This window comes from Oncorhynchus kisutch, linkage group LG12, assembly GCF_002021735.2.
Source record: "Oncorhynchus kisutch isolate 150728-3 linkage group LG12, Okis_V2, whole genome shotgun sequence".
Taxonomy (NCBI): domain Eukaryota; kingdom Metazoa; phylum Chordata; class Actinopteri; order Salmoniformes; family Salmonidae; genus Oncorhynchus; species Oncorhynchus kisutch.
The window spans coordinates 39,528,406-39,544,607 of NC_034185.2; the positions used below are offsets into that span (position 1 = coordinate 39,528,406).

The 16,202-nt window shown below is 44.7% G+C and overlaps 1 protein-coding gene across 1 annotated transcript in view; it reads left to right on the top strand.

Moving 5' to 3' along the window:
• Window positions 1-16,202, top strand: part of LOC109900395 (fibronectin type III domain-containing protein 1) — a 79,435-nt gene that overhangs the window by 32,006 nt on the left and 31,227 nt on the right. The window contains exons 10-16 of the mRNA XM_031836682.1: window positions 1,669-1,863; window positions 2,073-3,388; window positions 3,767-5,161; window positions 5,313-5,424; window positions 5,649-5,990; window positions 11,152-11,184; window positions 12,398-12,547. Coding sequence (XP_031692542.1) covers window positions 1,669-1,863; window positions 2,073-3,388; window positions 3,767-5,161; window positions 5,313-5,424; window positions 5,649-5,990; window positions 11,152-11,184; window positions 12,398-12,547 — 3,543 coding nt within the window. The remainder of the gene's footprint in view (window positions 1-1,668; window positions 1,864-2,072; window positions 3,389-3,766; window positions 5,162-5,312; window positions 5,425-5,648; window positions 5,991-11,151; window positions 11,185-12,397; window positions 12,548-16,202) is intronic.

Below are 16,202 nucleotides of genomic sequence, written 5' to 3' on the forward strand. Positions count from 1 at the left end.
ATGATTAGGTTATGGAATATGCCAGAGGACAGAATAACAAACAGCTTTTTAACTGGGTTTAAACACACAACTACCCCTGGAGAAAGGAAATCAATTTAACATTTAAGGAAGCTGATCTACAACACATATTTCAAAACAAGTTACTCTGCAATGTCAATATGATCAAACACAAGTTAATCCTAACCTACAAAGAAAAATAGTCAACTGACATATGGCTAAAACCAAAACTCAGAACTCAGAACAACCAGATCAAAAACGGCCACAATCCAGAACCTTATATCACCTCTCACTTAACCAGAAACCAATGGTCCTTGTGTGCTCATTTGAGAACCGGGATGGTGCCTCTGGCAATTGAAGTAGGTAGGTTCAATGCCATAGATGAAGAAGAATGAATATGTACAGTCTGTGATTTAGGAGGGGTAGAGAATGAACTGCACTTTTTATTTTATAATACTTTATATGATAATTTGAGAGCTATACTGTTTGATACAATTTTTCTGGATTAGAGATGAAGAAAAACTTGAATGGCTATTTTAGCAAAGATGGTTGCAAATTTTATCTCGAAAGCTTGGGAGATGCAACAAGACAAGTTAAAAGGTTTTTGTTTTGTTTTGTTTCCTCAATTGTCTGTCATTGCCGTATGAACATATGTTTCTACTGTATATACACTGAGTATACAAAACATTAAGAACACCTGCAGCTTCATTAAATAGTACCCGTAAAACACCAGTCTCATCATCAACAGTGAAGAGGTGACTCTGGGTTGCAAAGAAAAAGCCATATCTCAGACTGGCCAATAAAAATAAAAGATTAAGATGGGCAAAAGAACACAGACACTGGACAGAGGAACTCTGCCTTGAAGGCCAGCATCCCGGAGTCGCCTCTTCACTGTTGACGTTGAGACTGGTGTTTTGCGAGTACTATTTAATGAAGCTGCCAGTTGAGGACTTGTGAGGTGTCTGTTTCTCAAACTAGACACTCTAATGTACTTGTCCTCTTGCTCAGTTGTGCACCGGGGCCTCCCATTCCTCTCTCTATTCTGGTTAAAGCCAGGTTGCGCTGTTCTGTGAAGGGAGCAGTACACAGCGTTATACGAGATCTTCAGTTTCTTGGCAATTTCTTGCATGGAATAGCCTTCATTTCTCAGAACAAGAATAGACTGACGAGTTTCAGAAGAAAGTCTTTGTTTCTGGCCATTTTGAGCCTGTAATTGAACCCACAAATGCTGATGCTCCAGATACTCAACTAGTATAAAGAAGGTCAGTTTTATTGCTTCTTTAATCAGAACAACTGTTTTCAGCTGCGTTAACAAAATTGCAAAAGGGTTTTCTAATGATCAATTAGCCTTTTAAAATAATAAACTTGGATTAGCTAACACAACGTGCCATTGGAACACAGGAGTGATGGTTGCTGATAATGGGCCTCTGTACACCTATGTAGATATTCCATTAAAAATCAGCCGTTTCCAGCTACAATTGTCATTTACAACATTAACAATGTCTACACTGTATTTCTGATCAATTTGATGTTATTTTAATGGACAAAAAAATCGCTTTTCTTTCAAAAACAAGGACGGTGTTTGAACGGTAGTGTACTTTGTGTCCCTCATTTACTCAAGTGTTTTCAGTTGGTGCTAATATGTAATGATCCTGGTCCTCCTCCCCTCAGAGTACATAATGTCCTATGCTCCTGCCATGAAACCTTTTGGGATGAAGTCAGTGACATACCGCGGCAGCACCACCTCAGCCATCATAGACGGCTTCCTGCCTGGGGACCTCTACATCTTCAAGATCAGAGCCACCAACAGGAGGGGCCAGGGTCCCCAGACCAAAGCCTTTAGCGTAGCCATGCCTGGAGGCACCGGTAAGCATATCTACTGTGTGTGTGTGTGTGTGTGTGTGTGTGTGTGTGTGTGTGTGTGTGTGTGTGTGTGTGTGTGTGTGTGTGTGTGTGTGTGTGTGTGTGTGTGTGTGTGTGTGCGTGCATGTGTGTGCCTGCATACGTGATGTTAGTTACAATGTTAATGTCCTAATGGTGTGTACACTTAACTAATACTCCATCTTACTTGCCAGCCAGCAGTGCTGCCTCCTCGCCAACTCAAGGTGGCCGTAGAACCAGCTACACCCCCTCTCAGGCGTCCAAACAGGACAGTTACCGTGACGATGTCGTCAACCTCCAATTAGAAGACGTGACCAAGGAGCCGACCACACCCACTCAGACCACATCTGCCCCGCCCACCTCCAGGCGGACACGGCCCCTCACCAAGACACGCTCCTATCACAGCATCTTCTCAGATGTGAGGGGCACGGTCAGGAACAGGGCGACCAATCAGCGACTAGGAGCCGGTACTGCTCCAGCCAGAGACAAGGGGAGAAAGACAGAAGCAGAGGATGAACAGGAGGAGGAGAACAAAACAACAGAAACCACTCGAGACGAAGAGGAGGAGAAGCTCACTAACGAAGATGTGGAGGAGAAGAAAGAAGCAGTGACTCAGAACAATGTTGTTCCTTCTACACCTGAGGACAGTGGCTACGTCAGAGGGAGAGGTAAAGGGAAGGATGTAGATGAGCCCTCCAGACCCAGCCTCAAAACAGAAGTTCCCTCATCAGAGGGCTCCTCATCATCCTCTAAACCCTCCTACCCTCTCCGCAAACCTCTCTCTGGCAGACGCATCAATTCTGGTCGAAGACCATTCTCCCGGACATCAGTCTCAGGGTCAGTGTCCCAGTCAAAGACACAGGATGCAGAAAAGGACAGCGCCTCCTCATCCTCCTCATCTTCTTCGTCCTCCAGCCCATCCCCCAACGAGGAGTCTGCAGCCATCAGGAAGGACGACACTGTCACCAACTACTCCGAGGGCAAAAAGACCTACAACCAGCCAAGTGCCACAGCGGCCAAACCCTCCACCTCAACCCCTAACCCAAACCAGGCCGCCTCAGAGCCCAAGACCGAGGCACCATCTGTGGGAAGAGGATCTGCTCTGCCGGGCCGTGGATATGGTTATGGCAGGCGGAAACCCGGGATCCTGTCTCGAGGGAATCCAAATGGCCAGGTTTTTACTGGACTCATCAAACCTGGGTCAGAATCGACTTCCGCCGGCATGTCCCAGTCCACTCTACCAACCAAAGGCAAGATCCCAGAAACATCACACACTCACGGCTCACACACTCCTAGCACACAGGACTTAACACACCACCAAGACAATAATGACTACAACGACTACAAAGTCACAGAGGCAGAGGCCACCAAAGAAGAAGAACCCACTTCCAGTTCCCGGACCATTTCCACTAAACATTCTTCTGAGGACAGGACACAGGACAAGAGAGAGGAGGGGGGGAGGGGAGACAGGAGAGAGGAGCGAGGGAGGGGAGATAGGAGAGGGGATGGAGGGAGGGGAGACAGAAAAGTACAGGAAAGGAGGGGAGACAGGGGAGAGGATGGAGGGCGTGAAGACAGGAGAGATGAGCGAGGGAGGGGGGACAGGAGAGTAGAGCGAGGGAGGGGAGAGAAGAGAGAGGAAGAAGGGAGGGGCGACCGGAGAGAGGATAGAGGGAGGGGAGACAGGAAAGAAGATGGAGGGAGGGGAGAGAAGAGAGAGGAAGAAGAGAGGGGAGACGGGAGAGAGGATGGAGGGAGGGGAGACAGGAAAGAAGATGGAGGGAGGGGAGACAAGAGAGAGGAGGGAGAGAAAGGAGACAAGAGAGAGGAGGGAGAGAGAGAAAACAGGAAAGAGGAGGGAGCGAGGGGAGACAGGAGAGAAGAGGGAGAGATGGAAAACAGGAAAGAGGAGGGAGCGAGGGGAGACAGGAGAGAGGAGGGAGAGATGGAAAACAGGAAAGAGGAGGGAGGGAGGGGGGAGAACTACTACAACACCCCAGCTCCCCCACCTTCCAAGACACCTGCTCCCCCTGCCTCCAGGATTAACCCCTTTGTGAAACGGCACCAGAGCAGGTTTGGAACAGGGATGGGGAGCAGTAGCAAGGTGTCTTCCCCCCGCGCGGACGGGAGGGTTCCCTGGAGCAGGACAGCCTCCTCATCCTCTGTTGGGGCTGGAAGACCCATCCTGAGAGGATTCCCCTCTAGGACAGCTGCCTCGGGGGCAGCATCTGCCTCAGGGGCATCAAGGACCTCCGCAGTGCAGGAGACCAGTGAGGATGCTAAAAAACCCTCCACCCTTTATCCGTTAAAGAATGGGGTGGGGGCTGGGGCACTTAAACCCTCTCTGCCCAACAGGAATACTGTTCTAGGTGAATCGAGGAATCCCATCACCTCCTCTTCTTCTTCTTTCTCCTCATCCTCCTCCAGTAGTCGTAGAGACTCCAGTGAGCCCGTCCACAGAGGAAGCAGCACCAGGGAAGACAGCAGTAATGACCATAAGGAGGACTATCTCTACAAGGGGAGTAAGGAGATGTATGAGTGGAATGAGAAAGTCACAGACCCAACCACCGCCCCCAAAACTACTGCCACCACTACCACTGCCACCACTACCACTACCTCAGCCCCAACTACCGCCCGCAGGGTGCCCCAGAGTAGGGCCATCGAGAGTGTGGACAGGGAAGCCACACCTGGTAGAACCAGGCCCAGTTTCGTCCCCGGTTCTACGCTCCCCCGCCGTACCATTATAGGTCCCAACGGGAGGGTGCGATCTCCCCTGCTCATAAACAGGCAGACAGGTTCTAGGTTCCCGCTTAGAGCACAACCAGCACAGAGCACACGGTTAGGTTCCTCCAACACAAACACATCTTCTTCCTCTTCTTCCTCTTCCTCCTCTAGTCTGTCGCAGCCAGATCACGGGGTTAGCGGGGCCGCTAGTGTTAGCACTGGAGGCTCCTCCCCTTCCCTCTCTCGCCCCTCCCACAGACAGACCTCCATCGGCAGCACCCAGGGATCTCAAGGCTCCTCTTCCTCCTCGTCATTCTCATCCAGAGACTCTGTGGTGGGCCAGGGTACAAGGACACGCTACCCCAGCCGGTCAGACCCCCATCTCAGGAGTAAAGCCCCCAGTGGAGGCCTCAAGCCCAGCTACGGAAATGGTCATGGAAATGGTAAAAATGGCCGCCCCAATCTCACGGCGACCAGTGACAAAGAGTCCAGCACATCCAATGACAACACCAAACCTAATGGAAGAAGGTACATCACTGGGCCTGATGGAGCCAAGTGGGTATGTGTGTCTGTGTCTCGATACATTTTATTGCAAAGTAAAGGGGATTGAAAGGAGACATTTCATCTACAACGTTAACCATTCTGCAGACTCTCCGTAATATGTTTCCCTATGACGTATCTCTAACCCTGGGATGTGTTCTATTCTCCAGGTGTTGGACTTGGATAAGGGGGTCCTGATGAACGAGGATGGCAGGGTTCTCCAGGACTCTCAGGGCCAACCCAAGAGGGTGGTTCTGGGAGAGGACGGACGCACCATCTTTGGTGAGATACTGTCAACTAATACCTTCTCTTATATTGAACACTGTTTCTAGGAGTATTAAAGGTCTACATTCCTAAGAGCTTCATAATGTGTTGGTATATAAAGACACTTCGTCCCCCCCTATTTATTCCTCCTTAGGAGAAAGGGAGATATCACACTTACGACACAGACCCATACTGTTTTGTTTACACAGATAGATAACTGATTGATTGTTCTCCCCTGCTAGACCACCAGGGCAGCCCATTGGTGAACCAGGAGGGCCAGGCTCTGTTTGGTCACGGACGGGAAAGCCAACCGGTGGTCAACCCCAAAGACAAGTTCCTGACTGTGGGTGGCAAACCCATCATTGGCCTGGACCAGGCTAAACCAAGGACCACAACCACAACCAGACCTCCTACCACGACCACACCTGAACCGACAACGCTACCAACCACCACTGAAATGTCCACAGAGGAGACTATAACCATGCCGGTGTTCCCGACCTGTCCTCCAGGAACATTTTTGATCAGGGATGATGAGGGATTCCCAATGCTGGATGCTGATGGCATCCTGGACTGTTATCCTGAAGGCAAGTCTGACTAACGCTGACTAACGCTTCTGTTATGTAGTCGTGTTATAGTAATCAAACTAGTACTATCATAGTAGTAGTACTAGTAGTAGTTGTAGCTGTTGTAGGGCCAGTTTCCCAGACCCAGATTAAGCCTATTCCAGAGGGGTGTACTACGACGCTAGCTAGATCTACTCAGGTTTTTATGAAGCTAGCCAGCTTCAGTTAGCTTCACATTCCAGTTCAGGCTTCATTCATGTTACGAAGGAGGATATTTATCCTCTATCTTCTGTTAATTCCATCCAGGCTTGTGACTGCGCTTGTATGTCGCAAGTGGATAATCCCAGCAAGTCAAACGACAAAGTCTTCATTTGACAATGCTGAAACACCAATCCATGTCAGAGCCACATTTTCATTTTTGCCAAAATCAGCATGAAAGAGAAGTTACCTCGCATATTTAGCAGGCTATTGTCACATATTATAGTCATTCAAAAGTTTTACTATCTGTTACTCAATGTGTAAGGCGATAGATATTTTAATATTTTTTTCAAATGTACGCAAAAAAAATAAATGGATTAATAAAATATTTAATCAGCCGTCTTCCTCAAATTAAACGGATGATGATGCAATCTTAGTCAGAGGGAGGGAATCTGATGTAATTGGCCCTCAACTCGTGGCTCAGACAGTTAGCTGTGAGTTAGCCTTCCCCGGAAGTTACAGCTGAAGAATTCATTGCCTGAAGGATTCAAAATTGACATGGCTAAAATGGGGGCCACCTTCGTGTCAACAGTTATCCTAAGATAAACTCAGACTTGACCAAAGTTAGCTCACTAAATAATTTATCCTGCTTCTTAGTATACCTATCTGGATTTATGCACTTTCAACTGAGAATGATTTTCATTCCAGGACTAGGCTTATTCTGGGCTTGTACGATCTATTACATCTTATGCAGGCTAAAAGCAGTGGATCAGAATGGAGTCTGTCATCAGTTAGTTTGTGAGCTGTTGTTGTTTACCATCTCCATAACATACTGACCATAATAAGTAGAGAGCCCTGCAAGATCTGGCCAAGCACAGTCGAGACCAGTGGAACCTGATCAGGACCTGGGTCCAAATACTTTTAGAAAAATGTTCAAACACTTTGAGCATTTTCCTTAGCCTGGCTGGAGTTGGCAGGCTAAAGGCTGGTTTACAGTTGGTCTCTCGACATGTCTGTAGACAGTTGTCGCAATAACATCATGAACATCCTACTGTTGCCGGAATTCAAACTTGTCGTTGTCGTTATTAGAAAGTGTGAGCACAAAAACGACAGGCTGTATGACATCAGCAGCCTGGTGGTCCAAAATAGCATAACTGGAGTATTTTAACACCAGTAAACCCATCTGTTTATAAATGTATTTACTACAGTGCATTCGGAAAGTATTCAGACCTCTTGACTTTTTCCACATTTTGTTACATTACAGCCTTATTCTAAAATGTATGAAATCTTTTTTTCCCTTATCAATCTACACACAATAACCCCTAATGAAAAAGCAAACAGGTTTTTAGAAATGTTAGCAAATGTGTAAAAAAAACACGGACATATCACATTTACATAAGTATTCAGACCCTTTACTCAGTACTTTGTTGAAGTACCTTTCTTGGATATGACGCTACAAGCTTGTAGTGGTGGAAAAAGTACTCAATTGTCATACTTGAGTAAAAGTAAATACACCTTAGTAGAAAATGACTCAAGTAAAAGTGAAAGTCACCCAGTAAAATACTACTTGGGTAAAAGTCAAAAAGTGTTTTTGACTTTTTTAATAAGTAAGTATCAAAAGTAAATGTAATCGCTAAAATATACTTAAGTATCAAAAGTAAAAGTATAATTCATTTCAAATTCCTTATATTAAGCAAACCAGGTGGCACGATTTTCTGGGTTTTCATTTATGGATAGCCAGGGGCACAATCCAACACTCAGACGCCATTTACAAATAAAGCATTTGTGTTTAGTGAGTCTGCCAGATCAGGAGGCAGTAGAGATGACCAGGGATGTTCTCTTGATAAGTATGTGAATTAGACAATTTTCTGGTCCTGCTTAGCATTCAAAACATAACGAGTACTTTTGGGTATCAGGGAAAATGTATGGAGTAAAAACAACATAATGTTCTTTAGGAATGTAGTGAAGTAAGAGTAAAAGTTGTAAAAAAAATATGAATAATAAAGTCAACTATAGATCGTCAAAAAAACAACTTAAGTAGTACTTTAAAGTATTCTCACTTAAGTACTTTACACCACTGCAAGCTTGGCACACCTGTATTTGGGGAGTTTCTCCCATTCTTCTCTGCAGATCCTCTCAAGCTCTGTCAGGTTAGATGGGGAGTGTCGCTGCAGAGCTATTTTGTATCTTCAGAGATGTTCGATAGGGTTGAAGTCCAGCCTCTGGCTGGGCCACTCAAGGACATTCAGAGACTTGTCCCGAAGCCACTCCTGATTTGTCTTGGCTGTGGGCTTAGGGACGTTGTCCTGTTGGAAGTTGAACCTTCACCCCAGTCTGAGGTTCTGAGCGCTCTGGAGCAGGTTTTCATCAAAGATCTCTTTGTATTTTGCTCCGTTCATCTTTTCCTGGATCATAGCCAGTCTCCCAGTCCCTGCCGCTAAAAAACATCTCCCCAACAGGATGCTAACACCAGCATGCTTCACCGTAGAGAGGGTGCCAGGTTTCCTCCAGACGTTGTGCTTGGCATTCAGGCCAAAGAGATCAATCTTGTTTTCATCAAACCAGATAATCTTGTTTCTCATGGTCTGAGTCTTTAGGTGCCTTTTGGCACACTCAAACCAGGCTTTCGTGGGCCTTTTACTGAGGAGTGGCTTCCACCTGGCCACTCTACCATAAAGGCCTGATTGGTGGAGTGCTGCAGAGATGGTTGTCCTTCTGGAAGGTTCTCCCATCTCCACAGAAGAACTCTGGAGCTCTGTCAGAGTGACCATCGGGTTATTGGTCACCTCCCTGACCAAGGCCTTCCTCCCCGATTGTTCAGTTTGGCCAGGCGGCAAGCTCTAGGAAGAGTGTTGGTGGTTCCAAACTTCTTCCATTTAAGAATGATGGAGGCCACTGTGTTTTTGTGGACCTTCAATGCTGCAGACATTTTTTTTGTGCCTCGACACAATCCCGTCTCTGACTTCTATGGACAATTCCTTCAAACTCATGGCTTGGTTTTTGCTCTAACATGCACTGTCAACTGTGGGAGCGTATATAGACAGGTGTGTGCCTTTCCAAATCATGTCCAATCAGTTGAAGAAACGGGATGCATCTGAGCTCAATTTCGAGTCTCATAGCAAAGGGTCTGAATACTTATGTAAATAAGGTATTTCAGTTTTTTTTATTTCTTTATAAATTTGCAAAATATTTTGAAAACCTGTTTTTTGCTTTGTCATTATGGGGCAGTGTGTGTAGATTGATTTATTTGATTGTATCCATTTTAGAATAAGGCTGTAATGTAACAAAATGTGTCAAGTGGTCTGAAAACTTTCCAAACGTGCTGTATATGTCAATCTAGCAAGCCAGGTAACTAAAATCAACTTTCTAAACAATGTTTTGGTTTAGTTTTAGCTTATTAGCTAGCTATCTATCCAGCTTCTTAAATTTAGCAAATGTTTATTCATTATTGTAGGAAAATAAATTCACAACGAGATCATTATTTACAAGTTAATGGCAAGCTAATTAGAGAAAATATTGTGCGATGACTGTGACGAAATAAAAGCATGGCATTCTACCTGGGAATTTTAGAACTTGTGCACTTATTGCAGTCTCAGTCAGGTAACCATGGCAACGGACCCAGCAACAGGGTCAAAGTTGAACTTTTTTCATCTGCCTGCAGCAAGGAAAATGACAGTGGTAGCGACAGTCTACAGACATTCCACAGGAGTATAAATTAAATGTTGCTTTGAACAGTGAGACTTGTCGCATTCTAATTGTCTCCATACATGTCGATAGACCAGCCTGAAGATGGGCAGGGTTTGCAGTTTTGGGACTATTCTATTGGTGCCATCAGTCAGGCACAGATGTATTATTTTTATTATTTGTAATAGTATTTGAGTCCAGATCTGATGGGAACCACATCAGGGCCAGCCACATCAGGGCCAGCCACATCTGGGCCAGCCACATCTGGACCAGCCACACCCTAACCCATTCCCTGAGCTAAGCAGTTAGTCTCACTACACAATTATATTTACCACAAGACACACAATTAACACACACTTGTTAGCAATTTGTGTTATTCTTCTATAACACAGAATGTCAAAGCAAATCAGGGGGAGAAAAATATATTTATTCAAAGAGAACAAATCAATAGTTGTTATGCTGGAAAGTAGATGGTAGATGGTCATTCATCCCTGGCCTCAATGTTTCTCCTCTGAACAAAGAGACAGGATGTAGTTTATACCCAAGCCTAGCCTGTGGTTGTTCAATTAGAATTCCTTGCAGTAAAATTGGGCCAATGGCCAAGTATTCAGTTTCAGGCTCAATGTATAGACAATTCAGACCAATGAGAACTTGCCACATCACATGTCCCAGACTGGAATTCTACCCGTGTCCCTGACCCATTCATCTTCAGTTCCCCATGACAAATAAACTATTTCCAATGATCATTCATTCGCCAGTACAGAAAAACAACTATCTTCCATTGATGGTTAATTCCCTCTTGACCTTTAGTCCTCTGCGTTGTGTATTTATCTTCGAATATTCTTACACGTCCAAACACACTTTTATGGCTTAGACCTAAGTGTTCCGTAGGGATTAACACAGGACAGACACAAAGCCCACATTCAGACACATTCATAGTATTAGGCTCTTATAGGGGTTATTGTAACAAACATGCACCTAAAGGCAGACAGCCATAGGTCATATGTTTTCCAACGGAATTCTCATTTTTTGCAAGTTTAAGGGAATAACCATCCCCAGTTGTTTTGAGTTTACTACAAGGCAATTGAGATGACTAAGAACAAATAATGGAGGAAATACTTCCTTCTTAACTCAAAACAGTGCACCATTTTCTTTTCCACCGTCAACTTGAAACTTTGTGCTGGAGCTAGAAAGACAAGTGAGTGTTGCTGCATGTTTATATGTGTGTATATTTGTGTGTGTGTGTGTGTATGTACAGTGGTTTCTGGTCATGCTATAGCCTGTCTCACTTCTCCTACAGAGGAATCCTCGGGACTGGAAACGGACTCTATGGGTATGGTTGCCATGTTGTCTGATGCTTTAGCCATTGAGGAAGGTACCCGGCTGAGTAATGGCTACGTACCGACAGCCGTAGGGCTGGGCCTGCCTGCCTGCATTGTTTCTTTCAATGTTTATCTATCAGTTCATCTGTTTGTTGACTGTTTCCTCTATTTGATGTTTCCTTGCCTGTGGTATTTTCTATGGTCGGTTGTGTGTTTGTTTGGGTTGGGTTTGGGTTCCTTCCATCATCGGCTGTGTTTCTGATGTTTTATCTGGCCAACACAACTCAACCGCTACAGTGTCTGTGAACTGCATTACTAACCCGGAGAGAATGCGCTGGCATGCTCTACTGTACTGTTCTGCTCTGTGATGTTGCTGCATGTGATGATGACTTGTGATGATTTACACTACATAACCAAAAGTATGTGGACACCAGCTCGTCGAACATCTCAATCAAAAATCAGCAAAGATTGACACCACTCCAGCCGACACTTGGCATTGTGGATGGTGATCTTAGGCTTGTGTGTTGCTGCTCGGCCATGGAAACCCATCTCATGATGTTCCCAACAAACACAAATTTGAAGGCGTGTCCACATACTTTTGTATATAGTATATCAAGTGTATCATGTCATGTTATGGTATACTGGTAATGCATGGTCATTCATGGTTTCAGTGAATGGAGGAACTGTGATTACGTTATGTTTGGTAAGCATACGCCATGATGTTATAGTTTGATTAGTGCCATGAGAAACTATTGCTCGTATATGCACTACTCGACAAATTGCATCCCAATATATTCATAGTGTTTCCCTGCAAGGCTGTGTGTGAGGCACATGATGGTGTCATGCAGAGGTCCGTTGGCACGCCACAGGCCAGAACGCCTGGTGCTGCTGGAAGTAACTCATTGATTTGAATGACTTCACTGACTTAATCCTTACACATTTGTTAGGCTCAGAACCATGAACATTACAGTAATCTACTGCATGATGTTCAAAAGCCGGTGCCTCAGGAATGGAAAAATATTGGCAGCAAAACATTACACATGAAGAACTTGCCTTTTAAAAGGACAAAAACATCAAGGTCATTTTCAATGATATCACACTCATTTCAAGAGCTATTGCATGCTTATTACATGCCAATTACAAAAGTCTAGTGCTACATACAAAATGTCACACAGACTAAATTCAGTGGTATTTGGATTTAGTTTGTGTCCCTTTTTTTCCTAGATGAGTTGTTGTGGCAGACCACGCTGCCACCCACGCTGCCCCCCACCACCACCACCACGACAGACCACCCTACTCCTGAACCAGACACCAGGCCCTTCAACAATAGCCCCTCCAATGAGTTCGACCTCACCGGGAAGAAACGCTTCACAGGTAGGCTACGGTATGGAGAAAAGGGATAACAGTAGTATGCGCAATGTGTGGGAGCATGCTTGCTTGCATGTATGTGTACCTGATTGGGTGAATGTACGTGGTTGAGTGCTTGTAAGTGTGTTTGAGCTGTTTGTGTTTGAGTTTGACAGACTATCTATCTCTCCCCTACGTTGATGAAACATACCACTTGCGGTTATTTCAGCATCACTGTCTAAGAGCTTAACCTTGTCCTCTGTGGATTTAGACTTTACTGTTTAGAACTTAACCCTGTCATCACACCCCATTACCCTTATCTATATGATGGATCTCAGTTTAAAGAGAGCTTAACGTCTTCTATCATACAGTAGTGAGTGATTTAAAAAATGTTAAAAAATAATGGGGGGAAGCTTCTGTGAAGTCCCTCTAAATGCCAAAGAGAAAGGCCGTTTTTTTTCGTAACATAAATAATGTTCATCCAGGCATCCAGCTGAAACACCTGCATGCGTTTGTGTTTGATTGAGTGAGCGTGCTCGCATTTTAAGTGTGTGTGTGTGTGTGTGTGTGTGTGTGTGTGTGTGTGTGTGTGTGTGTGTGTGTGTGTGTGTGTGTGTGTGTGTGTGTGTGTGTGTGTGTGTGTGTGTGTGTGTGTGTGCGTGTGTGTGTGTGTGTTTGTGTGTGTGTGTGTGTGTGCGCGCTTGTGTGCAACACGTGTGTCTCAGCCTTATAAATAATTATAGTCCTATTTGGTGTGTGTTCAGTTTTCTTTCACGGAGGAGAAAGGAACTCTGGCTCTCTATATCTTGGCTCGTTCAGTCGCACATCATAAATACATTCACAGTTCTTGACTAGCGCCTATATTTACATGATTACCCCTGGGCCAAGGAAAATCCCTTTAGGTGAGGGAGTGCCATCTTTGCATTGGTCTGGCAGAACCATCAGAGTTGTATCTTCTTTCAGCTAACAGATGATATCCTGAAATGACCTCTAATGTTGTTTCACCCCTCCGGGACCCTCTCTTGCAGAGATTAACGGTCAATCATGGTCCTGGAAAGCTGTCTGCATTGTTTGCTGGGTTTTGTTCCAGCCCAATACTAACACAGCTGATTGAACTAATCCAGGTCCCTGGTCTAGATTGAAGAGCATGATTAGTGTTAGTGCTGGGCTGGAACAAAGACACACTAGAGTTGCTAAACTTGCATCTGCAAGGAGGAACCCCCTTCTCTGGTCATGGTGTACATAATACATGGGACTGGGTCTGTGTGTAAAGTGTCACTATGACAGGTTAGAGATTTGGAGACAACGGAGTTAGTTGAGAATGTTGTTGTTAGAACTAATGGTCGCACTGTAGGCCTTTGTACTTCCCAAAGCCACTCGCATTGTAAGGGCCAGGGTCTTGACAGTTCAGGGTCCACATGACATGGGCAACAGTGGCAAAGTTGGATTGGCTTCGCATAGCCTAACTGTGGGGCTAGTTAGGGAACATCAATACATTTCACAATGTAAATGAGACAATATGTTCATGTTGCACACCTTTTAGTTGTCTCATTAAATGCTTTCAATATTTTTATATGCATTTCTACAAGTTATAGTTGGTTTAAGGTTTTTAGGGCATTGACATTTAAAAATATTTTCCCATGTACATTGTGTAATTTACTGATGGTCCCTGAGCATTACGATCAGTTCGCATGCAGCTGTGCGCCATTTTAATGATTACTTGGGTACTGCCAGCTGTGGGCATGTGGGCAGGATTGAAATAAACCCAACCCAAAGAAAGCTATTGCGGTACCTTTCAATCCGCGACATGCCATTTTTTCCTAAATATCTCGCAAATCTGTTTTGGACGAGACTGACTGTATGACCAAAATTACCCAATTTGCACTTTGTAGTCAATTTTGAAACTAGAATAAATGTTTCTGACTCAGATCAATGCTACGTAGGCTGTTTCCAAAAGGAGAACTTGCTTACTACGTTCAGTTGCTCTTGAAGCGTCCTGCTGTCTCTTTACCATTCTAAAGTGCTTGCTTTGGCCTCGTCTGTCTCCTCCTCTGTCTGCTTTATCCACATCCACTCCTATCGCTGGAAAAACAGACTGAAACCCCCACACACTGAACAGGAATAAAACCAACATCTCTGATTCCCCATCACCCTCTCTCTCTCCTTCCCTCCCTCCTACTGTCTCTCATGAAGGAGCCTCTCGGTGGTTGTTGGGCTCCTAATGATGATGTGTACATTCCTGCTGAGCCATCAGGGAGCGGCACTCACATCTCCCATGTGAATGTGTTGACGTGGCATAGTTGGACAGTACCCTAACCGACGGGTCTCAGTAACAGCAGTGTTAACTGGTATTGTTCACTATGAGGACCTGAGTGTGTCAGTGTCAGTGACATTGGACAGCCTTCCAAGCAAGACTTATCGGTTAGACCGGCGGATCCGGCCTGCGAGCCCAAATGGATCTGGCCCGCGAGCCCATTCAATCCAGCCTGGGGGAGGTTTGTGTAAAAACATCATTACAAACAGGTCACTCTTCATCGTTTAAAATAGATAGAAATTATGTAGAATAGGTCCATTATAACATTTTCAAATAACTGCCCTTATTCTGGCCCGCAAATTGCTTTTGACGAACAAATCGGTCTGCAAAGAAATCTGTGAAACCCTCTGCTTAATTTTGCAATCCCGATGTGGCCCTCGAGACGGAATTATTGCCCACCCCTGAGTTGGGCAGTACCACCAATTGGAACAGAATTGGTTCCAATTGTTTGGCTGGTGCACGATGCTTGAAACACCAGAGCCATGTGTACTGAATATGGTGTAGGCTTATGTGTTGACAGCATTGGATGAACGTCTTCTTAATTACCATATTATTACAATGTTATTACAACATTGGCCCCTGAACCAGGTCATCTAATCCAGCTAAACTATCCCGTGAGCCGAGGCCGGCGGACGCACAGCAAACACATCTGAAGCTCATTACATCTATTATAGAAATCCTAAGACAGAATGAAATAGAGTAAGGATAACAGTGAAATAATGAAAAAATATGAAACCCGCTGATATCAGCAGTGAGAGGAGAGGTCCCAGACGGCCAAACAAGGAGACCTACTCTCTCATATTTACGAGTTTAATATATCAGATCCAACACAGCAGCCAGCTTTCTGACACGTCCACCATTCCTCTATCTGGAGGGGGTTTGACCATGCTAACTCAATTGACCAATCGTGTCAGTCAACTGTACTGGCGCCAGACAAAGGGTATTGGGTTCCTCTTTACAGGCCGACACATGTTATCTGAAGACTCGTATAGAGCGTATGATGTAAGTCAATGGAGTGTTACAAAAGGGAAGAAAAGTATAAAGTTATCCTTTCCCTTATGTTCGATTTGGCCTACACCGTTTATGTTCCGGGTCAATTTCATAAATATATGATTTTAACCTCTCAAAATGTATTTTCCAGTAGCTGAGAATGTCCTCTTTCATATATGTTTTCCCCCCTGAGTTGATAGACCCAACTGTAAAAAATGTTAAGTCAAATGTTTGAATACTGTACCAAATTCGTAAATCCATCAAATGACTACATACATTTTTATGACATTTATGAAATGTTTTGCTAGAATTCAGATCACTGTCCCTCGGCCTCTGAACGTCACAGGGAAAACAAACTTATATCCTTGTGATCATCAT